Source organism: Vanessa cardui, chromosome 4 (assembly GCF_905220365.1).
Source record: "Vanessa cardui chromosome 4, ilVanCard2.1, whole genome shotgun sequence".
In the NCBI taxonomy this organism is placed as follows: Eukaryota; Metazoa; Arthropoda; class Insecta; order Lepidoptera; family Nymphalidae; genus Vanessa; species Vanessa cardui.
Genome location: NC_061126.1, coordinates 6,430,679 through 6,452,963, shown reverse-complemented (window position 1 = coordinate 6,452,963; position 22,285 = coordinate 6,430,679). Strand labels below are relative to the sequence as shown.

Sequence of the window (22,285 nt, the reverse complement as noted above, 5' to 3'; positions counted from 1 at the left end):
TAATAATCGTTTCACGTTACATAACTTTTAGTATTCCATTATCTTTCTATACAAACATATAGTTTATTTGTATTACTATATTATTGAAATTTATAAAATATATATTTTTTTTGTATGTGCGTTTGTACTATAACGGTGCGTGAGGTATAAGCAGATCACCTCAGGCATCTGCTCCTGAAGCGCCTGCTGCTTGGAACTTATTTCAGCTAAATCTTGAGCGTTTTTAGGCACTTCCTTGTTTTCTAGCATGACCGTAGCGTTGGCCATAAAGGACTCCAACGCGACAGCGTCGTCGCGACAGCTCGCTTGCAACGACGACATGAGGCACGCCCACAGGTTGCGCGTCTGGGCCTCGAACTCTCGACGTAACGTGGCCGTTCCGATAGTTATCCACTCTACTTTTTCATCGTCACTAAAAAGTGAATGTTTTCATGAGTTTGCACTACTGATCAACCATGATGTATTTTCGTTTTATCCTTAATAACAGATGAGGCCCAACATAATATGAATATGGCCCATTATAATTTATTGTTAAATTCAGCACACTATTTATGTTTAGCATGTGTTTATGTTTACCCAATAGTCAGGGGCCATCTGATAATCAGTGCTGTACATAAGCACAGCTTATACTGAGATGAGCCCCTTGCTACCTACACTGTGTTCTTTAAATTGATTTTTTTTTCTTCCTGTATAATCTATGTAATGTATGTGTGTAGAAAAATAAATGGTTTAAATGTTTTTTTTTTTTAAATTTAAAAGTGAAGTCAATGGAATCGATATTAATGGATATACAGAGCTACGGGTGGAGGAACTCACAAAGTCATCTTGGCCACCGCCTGTCCGAGCGCCTTGCAGGCCTTGAAGTTGTCCTCCCAGTGCGCGACGCGGCGCAGGTGTCGCGCGCACAGCGCGTCCAGGTCGCGCACGCAGGCCAGCGCCGCGCGCCGCGCCCAGCGCGCGCACGCGCCGCGCGCCGCCCGCAGCGCCGCCTCCAGCGCGCGCACGGCGCGGTTGCCGAGCCAGCCGTGTCTGCGCCCACGCCGCCCTCAGTATTGCGTACGCGACCAACGTCTACTCGTTATCCGCAGATACTTTTAACTTTGCCGTTTCGCCAATTCAAACCATTAGGTATTATTCAATACGAGATTACAAAGATGATTAAAAAGCGTCGAGCTAATACTGCTTGACACCAAGGAAGGATGTATTGTATATATTTATAATTGTATTTAAGCAGCTTGTCTTTTTATTTTTAAATGTTGAAAAAGAGTAACTACTGAGTTTCATGTCGATTTTAGAATCTGCTTTTCGAATCGAAGGTTACGTTAGGTTAAGGAGACTTCATTTAATATAGTTTGTTAAATGACGATTCATAAGTGTTAGTAAAAGCCTACTTGATTAAAATATATTTTATTGCTGAATTTCGAGGCTCTGCATAGATCTTACGATAAAATACGTATTTGGTAATTTTGCTAGTCTTTAGCGATAAAAACCTTCGTTCGGTACGTGGGACACTTACTTTTCGACGATGGATGCGAAGATAGATTTCTCGTCGGCGATGTTGGTGCGCAGGCCCACGAAGTGTTTGGGCAGCGACACGAGCCGGCGAAGCTGACTGTAGTGCTGCACGCGTATTTCTTCCAGCGGAGGTTGCAGGCGGACGGTTCGATCACTGGAACAAATAATCATTTCATTGATTATAACAAAGTCGCTTACGGCTGTCTGGGATAGACATGATGGGATAGATATGTGCGAGTATGTTTGGATCTTTGTAATTATGCAACGGATTTTGATGCGGTTTTTTTATAATATAGAGTGAATCAAGAGAAAGTTTTTTGTATATAATACATGGATAATATAGTAAATCACTGTTAATTTTAGGAAGTTTCTAATGTGATGTAAATAAACAAATTCTGATGTATATTTAGCATCAGTATTGCATCCTTGCGAAGATGGGGTAGGTCGCTAGTATTATAATGCAGTACTGAGGGCTAACAATTAAAATAATGAAAACTAAATTATGTTCAGCTTACCGCAAAACCATATCAACTCGTACTTTAGGGAAATGCTTGTGTAGAGCTAGTAGCGTTTTGATGTATTGAAATTCAAGTGTTTTGTACAACTGAAAATCCCAGTGCGAGCGCCACATATCAGTATTCTTGTAGCCATTTGCCTCCACCTGTCGACAGTAAGCAACAAATATTGTTGAATGAAATTAATTCAACAACAACAGCCTGTAAATTCCCACTGCTGGGCTAAAAGCCTCCTCTCCCTTAGAGGAGAAGGTTTGGAACATATTCCACCACGCTGTTCCAATGCGGGTTGGTGGAATACACATGTGGCAGAATTCCTATGAAATTTGTCACATGCAGGTTTCCTCACGATGGTTTCCTTCACCGCCGAGTACGAGTACGAATCAGCGGTGCTTGCCTGGGTTTGAACCCGCAATCATCGGTTCAGACGCACGCGTTCTAACCACTGGGCCATCTCGACTCTAAAAAGAAATTAATTCATATAACAATAAAACAGTCACCAATGGGGTAAAACAAGTACCTTTTCGATAATATCCCTGATATCTTTTATCCCTTTCTTCCATTCACTTTGCCTGGCGAGAAGATCAGTATCCATAAGTTTTACTATTATATTTCTGATAGATAAATGTTGTCCCGTTAAATATGTGTTCTGAAATTAAAAAGACGACTTCAAACATCTTACTGTTAAAAGCTAACCTTTACAACTAATTGTTTCAATAAGAAAAGTAATAGAGTAGTAACTATTCAAGGTTTTATTTTAAGGAATATATATGTTTAATTAAAAAAAAAACAAACCATTTTAAAATGTTTTAAAATAGAAATAAATTATAAATATATAATAAATTTTATTTCTAAATTAAGGCTTACATACTAATACATATAAGTGTATAATATAACATATAAGTTACATAGTAATACACTAACACATATACAAAACATAGTAGTGTATGACTAGGAATACCTTTACAATACGAATTATTTTAAGGCAATCAAATTGATTGCCTTTCTGATTGAATCAATATGCAACATTTGCTTGTACAATTTTGAGCACCACGTACCTGGCCCTCCAGTTTAAGGACCACTCGTTTCAATCGTTCAGTGTAGTCGGCCAATTTCTCTTCGTCGTGCCAGTACAGCGGCTGGTCATCCTGCACGAGCGCCGCCAGCTCCAGAGCCGCCTGGAGCATCATGGGCCGCGTCGACGGGATCATGCGTTCCCCCAACGTATTATGGAAAGACGCCACCTGGATTTATTTTAGGTTATAATAGTAAGTATATATGTATAGTAGATGGTAAATGCACTCCTCGACGGTTGACAATCAGGATAGCCCAAAGATATTGACGATACCAAATGTAATCCCTAAATTATCCAGCCAATGTGTCGCCAACCAAGGTTCTAAGGTCCCTCGGAGTTAGACTGGCTCACTTACCCTCCGAACCGAAAAGCAGCAAAGAATACACTGTTTGTTTGTCTGTGGACTCGAACAGATTGGCTCGCAAATAGCCCGGGTACCACTGACTGATTACAGTATAGTACGACACAACTTAAATGTAGCATCGGCAAAATTCGCAAAACCGATCACATCCGAATTAAGTACGCTATCCCAAATTAACAATATTTATTTCCCATGCGAATATGATCTTTGTAGGTACAAACGTAATAACTTGTAATATCATATGACCTAATATATTCGTCAATTTGACACGCCGATTTACATGCACTCGCTTTCTCTGACGCGTGAATCTATAGCGACGAATAGCGTCGAATGGCGCGATAGGGAACTACTTCTATTGGTTGTGTAAATCGGCAGTAATCGGTTTTATTTTCATTCCATTGCATTTTCCGATGCTACATCTAATTTGTGTCGTACTATACGTGCCTGGTGCAGCGCGCGCGCGTGCGCCAGCGGCGCGGTGAGCGCGGCGAGCGCGGCGCGCAGGGCGGCGGGCGGCGGCAGCGCCAGCGCGGCCAGCGCGCGCGCCTCGCTCTCGGCGCGCAGCAGGCGCGGCTCGAAGCGCACCTCCATGAGGCGCTCCTCCCGCGAGAAGCGCACCACGGGCCCGTCGCCCGCCGATGCCGACTCGTCCCGCACGAGCGCCTGCCGAGAGCCCGAACGTGGGTACGCTTGCATCTATTGCCCAACTCTGGTCTCCTCGATGGTATCCATAGATATGAGACAACATCACATACATTACTCTGATCCCAATGTAAGTAGCTGAAGCACTTGTGTTATGGAAATCAGAAGTATCGACGGTACCCCAAACACCCAGACCCAAGGCAACATAGAAAACTAATGGTAATGAACTAAATAAAAAACTAATGCTATATCGATTAGGCCGGGAATCGAACCCGGGACCTCAGAGTGGCGTACCCATGAAAACCGGTGTACACACCACTCGACCATGGAGGTAGTCGAATCCATAGATAAGTTTACCTGGATATCCCTGGACCAGTCCTCGTGCAGCTGAGTGTATGTAGCTTTGAGATCTCTCAGAAGTTGAGATGCGAGCTTCAGCACCTCCTCGCTGTTTTCGAATTCGCCGAGATAATTTTCGATACAAATCACTACCTCCTTCACCTGACACAACACATAGTAAAGGAGAATGCCCAATAATAGTATCGCAAAAAATCTTCTTGTGTCTCTTTTTTATAAACTTAGTTATTATAAAGTAAAATTAAACAAATTATTTTAAATATGATGACATTATAATATCTCCGGATAACTTCAAACCAAAAAAAAAGTAGTTGTTTCGTCTACATTGTATATTTATAAAATCGATCAACTCAGTCCGATTATGATGACGTTGCGAGTTTCGATTCTTATTTTTAAAATTAATTTCCAATATACATATAATAGAATTTTTTACATTTTATCTAAAAATACTTAAAATATGCATAACACTATTATAATATATGCAATATGCATTAAAAAGACTTTTTGTTTATTTAGATACAATTTATAAACAGATAATAAATAAATAATCGATAACTAAATCGATAATAACTTTTACTTCTGTCTGGCAGCACGAGTAATATGTCACTCAGTAACTGTTTTCATTGTTTGTAGTTGTTGTTGTGGTTTTAAGCTCGTGGTAATATTTTAGTACGTGTATAACAGCATTGGTGTTAGTATAAGCTAAAGTGATTGTGAGGCTGAGACTCCTTTGCTTTAGTTATACTTTTAATCCTTGCAGAGTTTACCTTGTGACTTATAATTTAACCACAGTGATTGTGAACGACGTGAAAACCCACCTGTCACTTCATCAGAGAAACGGCTATTAAACCAAGAGATCAGCAGGCGCGTACGTTTAATGATGTAAATGCACCAGCCCAATTTTTAGATAACATTTTTGAAGAATATAGTTATATTTTTGAAGAATATAAATGATTAATATGAAATAAAATAATTTTTGTATATTGCCTAATTGTTTTATTTCTCTCTCTCTCTCTCTCCATCTGACTCTTTCTCTTTCATTCTTTCAACAGCTGTCACTGCTGGGCTTATTTTTAAACCATAGCATACCTTAATATAGATTTAACAACTACTTTTATTTTATTAATAATACTTTTATATTTATTAATTCCGGAGTTTTAGCCATGTTGTTTTATTTTTATATGTTTCTGTAGCATTATCACTATAAAATAAACATGAATTAAAGTTGACACAAAAAATTTTGTGGCGATACTAAAGTCCATAGTATTTTGGGCATTCTCCTTTATTATTGGACATGTTTTGATTACAAAATAGAGTAAATGAAATGTAATTTTAAATATCGAATAGACTTTTATTCAACGTCTTAATTTTTAATTTCAAATTTGTTTCGAATGCAAACTGAATGGAGGAAAAAAATAAGAGAAAGAAACCTTCGCCTCCATTTGCTTAGCCCACTGCACTCGCTGCACGAGAGGCGACATCTCCGCCGGCTGATACATCGGCACATTTACTTCGTCCGAGTCCATCTGGCTCTGGATCGTTTTGAGCATCGCTAGGAGGGAGCTGACGAACATGTCAAGCTCATTGCTGAGAGCGTGTTTCACTAGAGGCCTGTTTATGAGCGTTTTGTATCGAATAAACTCGTACAGCATCTGCAAATTAGACAGCAACTGATGTACCCATATATATAAATCAAGTGCCAAATAATTTAGCAAAAAATAATTTATAACAGGTCACATTTATAGTTTAATGTTACCTGTTTAGTAGAAGTATTGTTCATGCGCGGTTTCAGTTTTTCCGTTATTTTAGATTCCGCGGGTCTTATTTTGGCCGAAAATTTTGCAACCGCTGTTTCCCACGACTGATTCGGACCGTTATAAATCCAAACGTTAATATCTAATAATAAAAAAATGACATTAAAAAATTACATGTATATTATTTAATTTAATATATATAACATAAAAAATGTAAAAAATCTATGAAAAAATAAAACAGAAATGATAACTTACTTTTGAAAGGCTCTAAAAATTGATGACTATTTAATTCAATTTTCTCATTCTCAGTTAGTAATTTAACCAATTGGTTGTAAGTAGATCTAATATTATGTACCTGAAAAATTAAATTATATTTGTGTAGTATTTTTTTTTATTGTAACTGTCTTGAAACACCACTACTTCAGAGAAAATAACACGTCAGATTTTCTACCATTGACTAAGCTTTACCGGCCTTAAATACTTTTTATTTTTACATCGTACGGCAATGATATTCTAAAAAACAGATATGTTGTATCCATACTAAACAACAGAAAAAAGTGTGCCGCGCCGGGGACTCTTTATTTTACATTTCGTTACAAGAAAAAAGTATAGCTTGATAAAAACAATAAGTAAAAGGGATAACTAAATGTTTTAATTATGCAAAACGTATTACTACGTAATTATGATGTATTACTGCGTATAACGACTAAAGGCAAACGTCCTAATTGAGACGTTTTCTAGTCTTCACTTTTTGCGCGTTAATAACATATCTGTTTACTAGAACATCATTGTCGTACGGTTTATACCTTACCTCTTTTAGTCTTGTTTCAAAATTAACGCAGAAATTTGGTATGTACGCGTTTCCTTTCCAGGGGTGTAAGGCATAGTTCGGCCAATACGTATCGGTGAGTGATTTACAAGCACTGATCCACGTTTGTACAACGTTAAGTCCTTCCGTCATGAGCACAAGGATTTCATTATCTTTAAACCCATCATAAATCTTCCACGGGTCTATTTGCGATACAGCTTTTTGAATAACCGAGCAAATAACATGCCCTTAAAATAAAGAGGATTATTATAAAATTGTATCCATTTTAAAATTATAACTCTGTTTATACATATATTCACATGTAGACTATCAATACCTAATGAACGAATAACACTGAAAATCTTAGTTTAAGGTACATCAATATTATTACAATAACAATTCATCACAAATAAATGAAAAAAAAAGAACTTAATGAAGTTTGATCGCATTAATTTTTTTATATATTTCTGAAATACATCAAAACAAAGTATTTTATAAAATATATTTTTTGGCATTCGTTGGCAAACTGTGATAATGGATTTACAATTTCTATGCTTACCAATAATATCAAAAATATGAATCATTCTATCCTCAGAATATGGATGCACCGTATACCTCCAAACATCGTCTAATATTCCAGCAATATTCTCAGCGGAATCCTTAACTTCTTGCATAATACTGGTTTGTAAGGATCTAGGCACAGATTAAATTACCAGAAATGAATTAAAATAAAACCTCCTTAATAAAATATATATTACTTAATTACATATTAAAACCAATGCATTCGTAAGGTTAGTTAGTTAGTTAGTTAGTGGTTCCATAGCATATGTGATCGCTAAGAAAGGATATTTAAAAAATTCTCTCGTTTAATTATTTAAGGCGAAAATTATAGCCTAGGCTTTTATTTTTAATTTTTTTTACAGAGTACTAAAGAGTTTTTAAAAAAATAGTCTAGAAGGTGGTAAAACAAGGTTATAAACCCATAAAAACGAAAGTTGACTCGAGTTATTTTTATAATTTGAAATTTGGATTTTAAATTGTGCACGTTAGTTGATTTTTCGTATAGTCCACAGGCAATAAAACGGATACTTCACGAGGTGTTGCCAATGGGAAAAATGGAAGTATAAACAAGGTTTGTGCTATAATAAAGAGCTGAAGTTTGTTTGCATAGATTTGTGAATATAATTAAAATAAATAAGAGGACTAAGCATAACTTATGCCTTATAGTTTTAAAAGACAAACATAGATCTAACAAGAATTTGGAGTCACTAAATGCCTTTACAAATAATATGGAGAAATTACAAAAATGTATTAAACTTATTTAGTATAGTTTTAACATTCTTGTTTTCTTTCTTCTCTTATATCTTGCGTACAGAAAATGTATGCTCTTGATAGGCACGGAAAATTTATCAAATTGCATTTGGATTGCAGCAAGCTGGTGTTGGAAGATAGAAGAATTAGATGCCTCCTATAAAGTATTTTTTGAAGTCGAATCAGAAATTTAATTAGTAAAAACATTGCTCACCTAATTTCCTCAAAAACATCTTCAAAGAGTACACAAAATGATGATGCTGCTTCTCTTTCTGTCCTATTGGCATCTCTTTTTTGTCCCATTGTTTTCCAATAGTCTATTTCATCTTCAATAGACAAAATTACTGTAATGTGAATATTACAAAATTAATAGATCTGTATTCATAATTATGATATCAATAGATTCTAATTGCACAAAAAATTATCTTCCCTACCTACCTTTTGTATTTTCATGTTCTTTGCCATGAGTTAGAACTCTCAAATTGTCCTGCAAATCTGAGAGGTTTTTTTGAAGTTTATTTGAATACAGATCTTCTCCCTGATTAAACATATGAATTATACAGTGATTAAAAAAATATATTAAGACAAGAATCAATACTTATATTCTATTTGTATTTTCTTCATTTCTCAAGAGTAAGATACAATTTTTTATAATCATTAAAGATAAATTAAATATTAATGTCTTAAGCAATACTTACCACAGCAAGTAGAGGGCTGTAGATTTGTCTCAAAATTTGATACAACGACTCTGCTGCACCAGTAGTTAGAGTGATAATATTTATATTGTTAAGAGAATCTGGACCAGTTAATTCTTGTGCAGATGTTTTATAAAATATTATAGATTTTTTCATACCATCTTGAATCTGCAAAAAGGTAGTATGCATATTTATTACAGAACAAATATATATATATATATATATATATATATATATATATATATATATATATATATATTTTACATTCATATTATAAATATGTCAGTTATCTGTCTGTTACAGTTTTATGACTAAATTACTGAATTGAAGTTGAACCCTGTAAAACATAAATAGCCATAAACTCATATATATATTAAGAAAATGGTTATATAACTAACCGTGGTGAAAAATAATAGTGATTCTCCATTATTAATAAATATCTGTAGTACAAGTGATTGAGAGTTATGAATGAAATTCATTAGAGCTTCTTCATTTTTCTCCTTAACTTCTTGGGTTGGTACGCAAAAGAATTTTTCTGAAAAATATAATTCAAATAGTTGAATAACATTCAAATATGATATATTGCTTAGTTCCTTTTTTTATATAGTTTTAGTACCGGTTTGGTATTAATACTGTATTTTTTAATAGCATTGGAGTTGCAAGGGCACGTAGGCCACCTCATGGCAAGTGGTCACCACTGTCCACTCCTACGACATCAACCTTGAAATTTGAAATGTTTAAGTACTTGATGCCTGTATTTACTGTGGCTCACTTCTGGGTAGATGGGCTCGCAGAAAGAGCTACCACGAAGTCAAATCCTTCCTATAAAACTCCAGAGTTTACTTTAAACTATATTTAATTTCGACATCTCTTCAACAGACCTTAAACTAATAATGAAATTAACCTTTGGTAATTATAAATTTATGACGCAATAGAGTAATATCAGAAATAAAGGCATTATTCTAATATAACAGTGCTCTTATTAATTGTAATATAAAGTTTAGCGATACAAAATACTATGTACCTGTTGCATTTAATATAAATTCACGAACAAGGCTCATTTTATCTCAAAAATAGAAGCCGATCGATCACAAATCCATTACATTAATGCTTAAAAGTTAAATGTTTTTACTTTGTTGTCATAGCAACCGGCTTATAAATAAAGGTTGTTTGACGTTTAAGCTTTCATAATGACAATTGACATCCTCCAAAGTTACTGTGTCCAAATTCAGTAAATTTTTACTTAGATACATATGCTGGTTAAACTTGTTATTTATCCTAATCTGAAATAAATAATTTAAAATAAAAGGATGTAATATCTCTTCTTTGGAACATATATGATATATGTTTAAAAATAGAGTGAAATGGAATGTATTCGTCGTCAGTGGTCAGTACATTTTTTTTTGCTTTGGCAATAAAGCAAAAAACAAATAAAGTCAAAAGTCAATAACAAATATAAATTTAACGTCAAAGTCAAAGTGAAAATTACAGTTCTCTTAGTTCTATTTTCTAAAGATTTTCTTTGCCTGGTATCCAATATCCATATTGCATCAATTATAGAACTATAATTTGTCGTGATTACATTATTCCACTATGTTGCGCGGTCGATCAGTATGTATATTAAAATATATTAATTTGGTACCTTACTATTTTCTTTTAACCTTTTTTTTCTGCATAATTATTTTCAGGTTATTAACGCTATTCGTAAATTACAAGCTTTTACACTTTCAAGCGATACCACACAACATGTAGACACGACTTACATGGAAATTCCTGTTTATGATGTTGAAAAACCACAAACATTAGAAAAAAGGAAGGCCAGGTACTAATATCTATTTATTTATTTTACAAATAACTATTTATTACGCACGTCGTCATTTTGTACGAAGTTTTATACTTCGTATATACTATACTCAGATTTACACATGAATATAATATGTCTGTTAAAATATTAAACTTTTGTGGTAGGAGTTTGTCGAGATAGGATAGGTATTACACACTCATCATACAACCTACTAAGCAGGGCCAGTGGAACTAAAGGCATAACATATAGATATATATAGATCCTAGAAATTGATAAGGGATGGTAAATATTTTTTACCAGTGTTACTGTCTATTGGTATACTATTTTTTCATAGGGTAGCACATCTACAATGTCTTTTTGTTTCTAGTGGTTATATACGTATATATATATATATATATATATATATATATGGTTATATTTCTTTTTTCAGACTTCACTACCAGTCACGTAAAAGAGGAATGTTGGAGAATGATCTTCTTCTGAGTACTTTTGCTAAAAAGCATTTGGATGGATTTACAGAGAACCAAACGATGATGTATGATCGTCTCATCAATTCTCCCAGCAATGATTGGGATATATTTTACTGGATCATTGAAAAGAAGCCAACACCAAAAGAGTTTGATAATGAAGTCATGGATCTTCTAAAGAAACATGCAAAGAACGAAAATAGAAATGCTCTTTCACAACCACCTCTTTATTAATAATATTTTATTTGAAAATACTTGAATAGTATTTAGACTTAGATTATGTTTAGAAATCAATTAATTACATATTAGTAAATGTTGAATTTTAAATTAATTGCTTTAATAATGTTTATAAAGTATTATCATTAAATAGAATAGAAGCAGTGGATTTTCTTGAAAATGTGAAGCAAATTATTGTTATATATATAATAGTTGATATTTTTGTGCAACTTAAGGGCACAAATATCAACAATTATCTTAAAAGGTTTCTTTTTAACTGTTTTATTAACTTGTGACATTATTTATACTTCTATAAATAGTTTGTATACTCTTTGGTTTCAGGGCAAATTAAATTATTTAAGCATATTTGTTAGTCAATTTGAAGAATGACAAATAATAATATATAACAATCATAGTTAAAAATGTTAATTAAAGTACAATGTAATTAGAACTCTAGAATAATAAAAACATAAAGATAAAATTGTATGTCTATTTTTTATTGATTATAAAATATAGGCATAAAACCAATAATACTTAACTACTATATAGTTGGTTTTATATATAATAGGATACTTGTGCGCATTTTGTGCATCTTCATAATTGTGCATATTGGAAATATGTATTTTCTTATATAAATTTAATCAATCGACACATTGGGACACAGCACAATAACAAATTATCGGTGATTGGATATTTGCTGTTAGTGTGTGTAGCACATAAAACTATAGCCCATTCCAATTTCAAGAAAAAATTATAAAAAAACAACTTTTAACATTGAACTGATGCAATAACGTATGTACTTAAAATCGCAAAATACAACTTAAAAGTAGTATTTGAATACAACGGAAAAGTCAGTAAATTTATCTTCATAACAATTTACTTACCTGACTTACTGTTGTCACTGTGAATGTCCTAAAAATATTGGCTTAATCCTAGCTTTTGTTAAATATATTGTTTGTACATAGGATCCAAATCAGTTTCATTTCATTAAATTCACAAATATTTATTACCAGTGACGGATAAAAGGAAAAAAATTCAGGCTTTTGAATTTTTGTAGTCCTTGTTAAAAAAATAGTACCTACATTTTCTTCTTCAAGCCTGCTTCGTCAGTTGTTAAAACCATCACTATTTATTATTAAATGTTTGGACTTATGTTCAATGTATAATTTAGAACCAATTGGAAATGTCACAATTACCATATTCACGTAATAATTGAATAACAATACGATTTTCAGTAACAAACTTCGTTCGATTGATTTGGCCCCCGAATTTTCTTATGTAAAACGCAAATGAACCTTGTTTCGCTAAAAATATTAACATATTCATTAAAATGTGTATGAACATCGATGACCTAATACAGACATTTCGCTCGACCCCTCGTCGGCACCTATAGGACCTACGCAAGTACGCAGTCGGGCTTGGTGCGGTTCAGTAATCATTTGTGCGCACATTATTCCCTTGAATAAATAACTTGGTGCATAATCTTTATTTTGATGAGTTTTGCTGAGCTATCAAGTGATGTCTTATAATTTGTGTTGATTGTGAATGACTACGTCAAAGGTCAGCCCGCAATCTTATCTTTTGCTCTTTATATATTAGCGTTGTGGATCAAGTGAAGTCAGTTAACTGAGAACTGTTAATGAAATTACAAAGTTAAACGGTGTGAAAAGTTATTAATAAAATTTCTTTCTGGAATTTGACTGTCAATTTTGGTGTTACAGTATTGATAAAGCGTGACAATTTTAAGTGAACAATAACAATTGTGATTAATACAATGCCTATTCGTCGTAGCAAGGTATGAAACTCTTTTTTGTAAAATAATTTTAGATATAATGCGATATTAAAAGTAATACAATTTCTTTAAACGATGAGAAAAATTAGATGAAATAATTAAAAAAATCATATAAATATTAAGTAGCCATTAGCACAACAAGAACGGGGGTGTAAATTGTGTTCTGACGATATCCCCTCCTATCAAAAAGATTTTGAAAGACCTGGGGCGCCTTACTAATTTATTACTAACACCCCTAGGCCCAAACGCACGACACCCACAGTTTTTCACTACCCGCATTCTTAGTATTATGCACCTATGAGCCTATATAAACATTGCTTTTTACCAATTCTAAGAGCTAGAACTTAGGTATAGGTGGCTTTATAAATTTGTTTTGGTCTTAAAACATTTCGATTACTTACCGTTTTTAAATAAACCCGTTAAATATCGTCTAGGACTAGACTTTAAGGAATGATCGAGGCTAAGATTCAATTTAAACATTCGTAGTGGTAGAACGATGGAGGAAAAGTAGTTTTTTTTTAAATTTAAGTATATAAAAACGAAATTTTAATGCTGACTTCGACATAGGCACTAAAGTGCACTACATATTCACTGATATAGTCAATCTCTCTCTCTCTCCCTCGCTCTCTTGTAATTCGATAAAAATAAATGCGGAAAGAGTTAGAACCGATAGCTTTTCCTACTGGTTTTCTGAGAATCCGAATCTCCGGGCTCTGCGACTGAGCTTTCCTTAATATATGTAGAGTCTTATAAAACTGTAGCCTTATAAACTAGCCTTTATAAACCATTCCGTTTTCAATTACGAATAGTAATCATATGTGAATTCATAGTTCGCAACTGCAACTCGATTTCAGTATTTATAGACGTAATAGAAATGTATTATTATGTGATGTTTTTAACTTTGTTACATTTCTATCATACATAGTAATAAACCTAAGTTTTTGATAGGGGAATGATTTTAATACCAATTTAATTTTAGTTGTTTACAGTTTACAGAAAATTGAAAAAAATTAATAATAAATACCTTTATTTAAAAAGTTTTTTTATTATATCATAGAAATGCAAATTATCAAACAAAATAAGAGTGATCGTCATTATAATGTGGATTGATTAATTGAACTGATACGGGAACACAACGTTATTATCTGCTGAAAAGAAATATTGATAGTTATTAGTTAGTACTGACTTAATAGGTATAGCCTTAATAAAAACGGACGTTTGAATCTGCAAAATATTTGTTTTAAATAAAATGGTTAAACTTAATTTTGTAAACACTATAAGTTCTTCGCCCAATATTCAAAATTCGACTATAAATAATTATCATTTGAAAATTTAACGATAATATTAAAATTGATTTGGATGATTTTTTGGATGGGAAAAGTTTTGAGATACCTATAGACTACTTACGAAGCATGTGCCTTCGTCTCAAGACGTTGTGATGACAGGATAATTTAATAAATCAAATAAAGCAAGTGTGCGTGGACTCATCTTGAAGTTCGAAATTAGGACATTATGACTAATTTGGCTTTTGTAGGTTATATAATAATTAGATACTTAACATTAACATTATCTAAAATTGATGGCACCGCCAGAAAGCCAATGATGAAATTTGATCTTTTTACTTGTCATATCAGGCTAAGTGCGATATGTACAACCTTTCGAGTTACGTCGTCACTAATCTTTTTTATAAGATTATGCAATAATTAAAAACTGAGTTTTCGTCCTATTAGAAAATATATGTATATTGAAGATGTGCATAAAAGTCAATGATATGGATGAAGATTAACAAGATGTAGGTATACGAATATTATATAAAGCTTTTACCTAGCTTAATAAGTCAAAAGTAGATAAGAAATGCTTTATAGAGAAAAAAATAGTACAAACTAAATTTGAAATTACAAAAAATATTTGTAATTTTGTATTAAAGTTATCAATTATACTTAATTAAATTTATATAATTTAAATTAATTATATAATTCACAACAAGTAAATTTTTTACTATAACAATAAGTAGAGTTGTAAGTGTGTCGAAATTGTCATTGATTAGTTAGTATATTATGTATATGTACGTCACAAGGCTGTATTGGGTGCTAGCAGTAACATGTATATGTAAAATGTTGGAGTAGGACTATTACGTAATAATTTATATATTATACTCCATGAGTTGAAATTAGTGATAATTATACAAAATTTAGGTTAAATAAATTCACGTACTAAAAACATAAATTTAGTCGCACTATTTACATAGTATTAACGCTGAATTTGAATTTTTTGTCCTTTATGAATCATGTAACTGATGAAACTAAGAAGAGAATGTCTATAACAAATTATGCAACAAAGAAAAATATTCTTAAGTTAATTTTATGAATTTCTTAAGTTATTCCAGCGTTCATGAAAATTTTGACTTTATATATACCTACTAAAATGATCGTTAAAGCTCTGAAAAGATTTTTTATTTGTAGTAATAAAATATACAACGCTAATTAAAAAATACTAAGTATTATTATTAAAGAAGAACAAAGATTTTAGTTTGAGTACTTGCGTGCTCAAATCAGTTTTAGAAAGCGTTTTGCGATCCCTATAAAGTTATTGTCAAACTAAGTACTTCATGTTTAAACTGAATTCTTTGGCACATTTATACATCATCAGCCATCTGGAGTTCTGTCGAAAGACAATGAAATTTTGTCAATTTTACTCCTTTTTTTTAATTGCTATATTCCAACAGTAATTGTTTCTTTTTTACAGTAAGTATGGTAACACTAAAATAGAACATTGCCATTGTTTATGTCTTTATAGTCGCAAACCACACATATCATCATTTTTAATTAAAAAAAAAAATTATTACGAACTACAACAGTTTTGATCAGGTACCATCAGGTTGATAAAAATCTTTCATGAGTGGCAGATATCTAATATAGCGGGGTTTTCCTAGTAGGATTATTTATAGCACGGTAACAGCTTCTTACATTTACAAATATAAGCTAGTGTTAGTACCTTGCAGATTATATTTAACACATATTAACCAGAGATATGATTCAAGTTTTATAATTAAATATACTACTAATTAAGGTAATATACACACAATGCAAACATTTAAGTGATGATTTTTTTTAATCTCTCCTTATATCTTTCGTCTGTCTTTTCGGATATAGGTATTATCGGATATTAGTATTAATTGGATTTTAATACTGTTTAAAATTTTTTTAACCTTTTTCAAATACGGAAGTATTCAATAAATAATATAATTCTAATATATGTACACAGAGAGTCTTAATGTTCTGATTACATAAAACTGTTCATTATGAATAGATAATAAAAAAAACATTGACAATAAATATTATTATCAACACTTTTTAAGTTTTCTAAATATATAGATAAAATCTCTTTCAGGTATTAGTAAAATGGATTTACGAAAACCAGCACAAAATACAAACAGTAAGATACTGTAGTTCTTTGCTGCGCTACAAGGAGTTGGAAGAGAGCGCGCAAATAGAGCCCGAAGCAGTAACAGCCCCGCAAACTACACCTCGCCCTCAAATAACACCAGAATTTTCTTTCAAGGTATATAGAACATGCCTACTCATGCATTACGTGAACAGTCTGATTACTAAGTGATTGATATGTTATTTATATGCAAACATATAAATTCGTAGGTACTTACGTTAATAGAAATAACATATTCATACACATGTTTTGTGTTTCCACTTATAAATGATTGTTTAATTAAGTAACTTCACTAACTTATAACATAAATTACATAATTCTGAAATATAAAAATATGTGGTCTACGACGTAAAAAAATCGATTGATTTTTATATGTACGTTATTTACTTATAATCCAAGCGTCATATAAACACTTGTATATTATTTAAAACTCGAAAATCAATTGATGTAAATATAAAAATAAATCGGTAAAAAAACTTTTTTGTATTATTGCAGTATGACGATCTTCAAGTGAGACTAGCAGCTCCATACCAATTACAACCGAAGCCGGAAGCGAGTGAATTAGGTTTTGGAAAATATTTCACAGATCACATGCTCAAAATAAACTACTTTAAGGAACTGGGCGGATGGCAGAAACCGGAAATTATGCCTTTCGAAAACTTGTCAATACATCCCGCAGCGAAAGCTCTACATTATGCTATACAAGTACGTGGGGATCTCCGGTATACATAGAGATCATTTTATCGAGCGAACAAACATGTTTATTTGTAATCTTCATATGAACTCAATCTCAATATTATAACGCTTGTTTATTAAATATGTGATTATAATACTTGTAACAGAAAGTGCATGATTAATGTAAAATCCGTCAGTCATGCAATGTAAATAATAATATAATATTTGTTACGTCCGAAATTCATTTTAATTTATTATTTCACATATAATTAATAAAAATGCTGATTATTTAGTATTATTAATTTATTTGAATGTTTCAGTTATTTGAAGGACTAAAGGCGTATCGAGGCGTTGATGATAAAATACGATTGTTTCGACCAGACTTAAACATGGAACGTATGAATTTAGCCGCTCAGCGATCTGGCTTACCGATGTTCGACGGCGAGGAACTAATTAAATGTTTAGTCCGTCTTATTCAAATTGACCAAGAGTGGGTACCACACTCCGAATCGTCCACTCTGTATTTACGTCCCACGTTAATAGGAACAGAGGTGAGACTCATTTATATTACTTTTTCTACCGAGCAAGCGTTTGCAACCTACAGTCGGACTAATTGTTAGACAATATTATTGAAAACAAAGCAAATATCTCAGTAAATAAGTCCTACTTTATTCATTCATACAAGTCGGGTTTGAAATATAATACAAAAGGCATTATAGTGAAAGGTTTAGGAGCGACATCCGCCAAATCCACCAAACTTGCACATGCTAGATTAGTCGACATCTTTCTCACAATTTTCTTCAAAAATGCAGTTGGTATTGTGATGTTTTCATTTATCGACACGCTTCAAATTATTATTGGAAATCGTCGTCACAATCAGCAATGTATTTGTTCTATCTGCCAGACGATCATCCCATGCTCTATAACTAAGTATTTGTTCATTCATTATTAAAAAAGGAATAGTTTATGACTGCGTAAAATATCTTTCGTTTATTTAGCCAAATTCTTATCAGAATGAATTATATAAGTACACAATTTGTAACATAAATACAATAAAGGTGGCAAATAAAGTTATCATTTTCATTCCAAGATTTTCTCTTATCTTAATGAAAGATAAAAACAGCAAAATATGCCATTCTTCTCATCATTTTGGCATATGACCTTGCTCGTGTTTATATAAAAGTCAGGCTAATATTTTTTTGCCTTATCATCTCGATTCTAAATCATGGGCTTAATATTTGTACTTTTACTTACGTTATGATTTTATAACAACGCCCACGGGAGCTAACAAACGCAAATATTATATGATTACGCAAATTACAATTACACAATATTTGATATTACTTTAAGGTAGTGCAATTATTTAGATTTGATATGCTTCCATATATTCTGGTTAGCAATATTCATGTTTATGGATAGATTATAAAATAACTGCTGCGTATGACTTTGCTACCCGCCCGCCCGACTGCATTCACCTAATATGTATATTAGTCGTACTCGTTCTTCCATATTGTGTGGAAAAAATACCTTTTGTATTTTAATATTTTTCATTATTTGATTGTTAAATAAATAGTTTTTGTTACCTACCAGAATAAATATACTGATACCTATCAATAATAATTTAATGGAAATAATTGCAAATACTCAAATTGGTCTTATTAAAATACTTAAATTCACATTGAAAGGCCAAAGCTGGTCAAATACTAATGCAAATTTGAAGTGTGTATTGTTCTTTGAAGCCTACCTTCGGGGTAATGGAGCCAGATTCGGCCATGCTATTTGCAATTCTGAGTCCGGTCAGCGCTTACTACAAAACTAGCAGCGATGGAGCGGTCTCTATTTACGCGGACCCGAATGTCGTCCGAGCATTTCCTGGCGGAGTGGGCAATAGAAAAGTTGGATCAAACTATGGACCTACTATAGGTAATTATATTCGACAAACCAACGTAGTAGAACTGAGGATCTACAGCTTTATATCTGGTTACTGTATCGATTTACTTTTGTACTTATGATTGTAGTGCTTGATATAACAGCGATTTATTTTGTTGCAGCGGTGACATCGCGCGCGGCTAAGTTAGGTCATCAACAAGTGTTATGGCTATTTGGGCCGGATAAAGAACTAACAGAAGTTGGAGCCATGAATATATTTATAGTCTATATAAATGAACAAGGAGGTAATTTATCATTCATATTTCACCTTTTACTTTTTATCTGCAATAATAATTTAATGTTATTAGAATACCGATGATGTTAATATCATTTCATTTAACGGAACGAGTCAAACTGTCAACAATCGATTATCCGTGTAAGACGCTACATATTGTCATGTTATCGTAACGATAGCACGCTGACCTTATGACCAGTATATTCTCGCTACATATCTGAAGCAATAAACGTGGTCGCTAACATCATTTTATTTTTCTAGACTGATCTCTTAGGAATATAATAAATAATTAAAAAGTCTAAATTTTCATTATCTTTAATTATTTGATCACTGTTTTTTTTTTGATAAATAGTTACATAAAACTAGTACCTATCCTTATAGTGACTATAATACAATATCATATGTTTTTATATAGATAAACAATTAAGTACACCGCCTTTAAATGGACTCATCTTACCCGGAGTCACTCGGCGGTCGATTTTAGAGCTGGCAAGCCAATGGGAAGACTTGACTGTAAAGGAAGAGGTAATCACGATGGAACGGCTTATCGAACTCAATAGCAAAGGACGGGTAAGTTTTCGTAATATGTGTTTTTTTTAAATAATTAATACTTGTATTTCGATTTTTTAAAATTTATTTTAGCAAATTATTAAAAATAAATAATTTTAAATGTTTTGATAATTTAGTCCGTCAATGTAAATAATTTGATATTTTTACATAAATTAACGACTCCGTACGATATGTTACTTACAATCTCAAACCATGGTAAGAATATTATCAGATATTATATAGCCTCGATTTCGAAACGATACACGGGCCACCGGATAGGTCCGTAGTGGGCTATTGGCTATTGGCGTAGCTTATATTTATGACAGATATGTATTAACATTATAATATAGTTGAATTCTTTGTCATATGAAACAGTTGCTGGAGATGTTCGGCGCGGGTACGGCGGTGGTGGTGACTCCCATCAGCAACGTGGGCTACCTCGACGACAACATCCCTATCCCCACCATGAAGCAGTCTCAACCTGTGTTCCAACGGCTCAAGGACACGCTTCTTGCTATTCAGTATGGCCACATAGACCATCCGTACGCTAAAATTATATCATAGTACGAGGAAAGTCACGAAAACGTTGTGCACTCTCACTTCGAACTAACTTGAGTGATCGTTTTCATCATTAGTGAAATAAACAGTGATCGAATTGTGTCGAACTTCGTAAAACTATAAGTAATACGTTTTGCGAGAACCATTCGTATATTATGTAACCTTAAGATAACTTTGAAGGTCGTTTTGGCGAGAGGATAGAGAACGTGAAGAAGTGGAATGATATCTGCGTGCTGTACTGTGAAACTCCATTATTTATCATTATTCTGTAAATATTTGCTTCATTAATAATTCAACTATAATATTATTTAATTATGTTGTATTGTATATGAGTTACTTGTTTTTACGTCTACGGGTCAGCGGGTGAACTTATGTTAAAATTTCGACTAACATAGACTCTAAAACAATATTACCTACGTTCAAACATGTTACCATTAAGTTAGCATTACTAAGAGTAACTTAGCAAAAGAATGAAAATAATATGAGAGCTAGGAAAATCTGGATTTTAGAACAATGAGATTCGCTTAGTGTGCGTGTGCGATTCTCGAATACCTATACTGAATGCGGTAATTACCCAAGTTATGTGATAGTCACTGAAAGTCATTTTGGTTTATGTGTGAAGACGAAACATATTCTTCATACATTAAAGTCTTAAAATTAATTTGTGAAAGCATTTTATATTACGCAATTGTTTTTACATGTTATTCGTTTTCGGGTTAAGGCAAAATTATAATATGCTGTTATTAAAATAATAAGAACGTTAAACAAAAACAATTATATCTCGTATTTCAATAAACAACACGTCAAATAATCTTAACTTTCCCGTTTAATAAATATTAATATTATTGTTATCGGGGCGTCGAGTTCGATTCATTAACTCGATCGTATTTTGTTCACATTCGAGAAAATTAGTAAACAATTTGTAAAGTATTATCAATTCCATATTCAAATATTAGAAAAAAACAATATGAATTGATAATTCAGTTCTCGAACACTTATTACCTACTTCTTTAAAAAAAGTTTCACTAATAAATTGTAATCGAATGATTATACGATTACAGTTTTGTAGTGTCATTTGCAATACCTATATATACTGTTGTATTTTTTAACGTATTGTATGGTAATCTTACTCAAACAATTGACCTGGTTTAATGATATTTTCATATAAAAATATAATTTTATTTTTCGATCTTCCGGGACGGTTATGGTCATCTAGTATTGGAAATAGAATAAGCCTTTTCAATTATAAATATGAAATATATTACTAAACTAAGACAACAATTTTGAAGTTTATAAAAATCATCATTGTTGAACCACCCAAGGGAGTTTAATACCTTATACTCCTTTGTAAGCTTTTCATGTGGATAATTTTATTATAACATACAATTTTAAATATTTGTTTAAGGTATGTAAGTATTATGATTATGTTTTAAAGAGTGGCCTCATAGGTCGTTAGAAAGTAATAATAGTTGTATTTTTCATTTATAGTTGTTTTTTATCTAGTCTAAGAATCTGTACATTTTTATTGTATATTTATAAATATATGAATGTATACTTGCAGCCTTTTATTTTATTATTTCATC

General features: G+C 32.5%; 3 protein-coding genes across 3 annotated transcripts in view; 2 read left to right on the top strand and 1 right to left on the bottom strand.

Moving 5' to 3' along the window:
• LOC124544223 (cytoplasmic dynein 2 heavy chain 1) overlaps nt 1-10,188 on the bottom strand; it is a 61,104-nt gene extending 50,916 nt beyond the window's left edge. Inside the window, exons 1-18 of the mRNA XM_047122688.1 lie at nt 10,058-10,188; nt 9,432-9,568; nt 9,037-9,201; nt 8,777-8,876; nt 8,553-8,682; nt 7,587-7,720; nt 7,031-7,275; nt 6,475-6,574; nt 6,222-6,361; nt 5,896-6,117; nt 4,466-4,609; nt 3,911-4,129; nt 3,089-3,274; nt 2,551-2,679; nt 2,031-2,176; nt 1,517-1,669; nt 817-1,029; nt 160-412 (exon numbers count right to left, since the gene is read on the bottom strand). Coding sequence (XP_046978644.1) covers nt 160-412; nt 817-1,029; nt 1,517-1,669; nt 2,031-2,176; nt 2,551-2,679; nt 3,089-3,274; nt 3,911-4,129; nt 4,466-4,609; nt 5,896-6,117; nt 6,222-6,361; nt 6,475-6,574; nt 7,031-7,275; nt 7,587-7,720; nt 8,553-8,682; nt 8,777-8,876; nt 9,037-9,201; nt 9,432-9,568; nt 10,058-10,094 — 2,853 coding nt within the window. The 5' untranslated portion in view covers nt 10,095-10,188. The remainder of the gene's footprint in view (nt 1-159; nt 413-816; nt 1,030-1,516; nt 1,670-2,030; nt 2,177-2,550; nt 2,680-3,088; nt 3,275-3,910; nt 4,130-4,465; nt 4,610-5,895; nt 6,118-6,221; nt 6,362-6,474; nt 6,575-7,030; nt 7,276-7,586; nt 7,721-8,552; nt 8,683-8,776; nt 8,877-9,036; nt 9,202-9,431; nt 9,569-10,057) is intronic.
• Nucleotides 10,189-10,434: 246 nt separating this feature from the next.
• On the top strand, nt 10,435-12,006 carry LOC124544070 (succinate dehydrogenase assembly factor 2-A, mitochondrial-like). The gene is made up of 3 exons (XM_047122488.1): nt 10,435-10,644; nt 10,722-10,855; nt 11,268-12,006. Exons 1-3 carry the CDS (start codon nt 10,627-10,629, stop codon nt 11,536-11,538), a joined length of 423 nt encoding a protein of 140 aa, XP_046978444.1. The 5' UTR covers nt 10,435-10,626; the 3' UTR covers nt 11,539-12,006.
• A 1,123-nt stretch (nt 12,007-13,129) lies between these two features.
• Nucleotides 13,130-22,262, top strand: LOC124544069 (branched-chain-amino-acid aminotransferase, cytosolic). The gene is made up of 8 exons (XM_047122487.1): nt 13,130-13,315; nt 16,703-16,873; nt 17,252-17,461; nt 17,752-17,982; nt 19,171-19,354; nt 19,483-19,605; nt 20,011-20,165; nt 20,520-22,262. The coding sequence occupies exons 1-8, from the start codon at nt 13,295-13,297 to the stop codon at nt 20,706-20,708; spliced, it is 1,284 nt and encodes a 427-aa protein (XP_046978443.1). The 5' UTR covers nt 13,130-13,294; the 3' UTR covers nt 20,709-22,262.
• Nucleotides 22,263-22,285: the final 23 nt, after the last annotated feature.

What these genes read in the sequence shown, in the direction of transcription:
- LOC124544070 (XM_047122488.1), top strand. An exon ending in TTAGAAAAAAGGAAGGCCAG is followed by an intron (nt 10,856 to 11,267) that starts GTACTAATATCT and finishes TTCTTTTTTCAG; the next exon opens with ACTTCACTACCAGTCACGTA.
- LOC124544069 (XM_047122487.1), top strand. Translation starts at nt 13,295, where the DNA reads ATGCCTATTCGTCGTAGCAAG. An exon ending in CACCAGAATTTTCTTTCAAG is followed by an intron (nt 16,874 to 17,251) that starts GTATATAGAACA and finishes GTATTATTGCAG; the next exon opens with TATGACGATCTTCAAGTGAG. An exon ending in CTATATAAATGAACAAGGAG is followed by an intron (nt 19,606 to 20,010) that starts GTAATTTATCAT and finishes GTTTTTATATAG; the next exon opens with ATAAACAATTAAGTACACCG.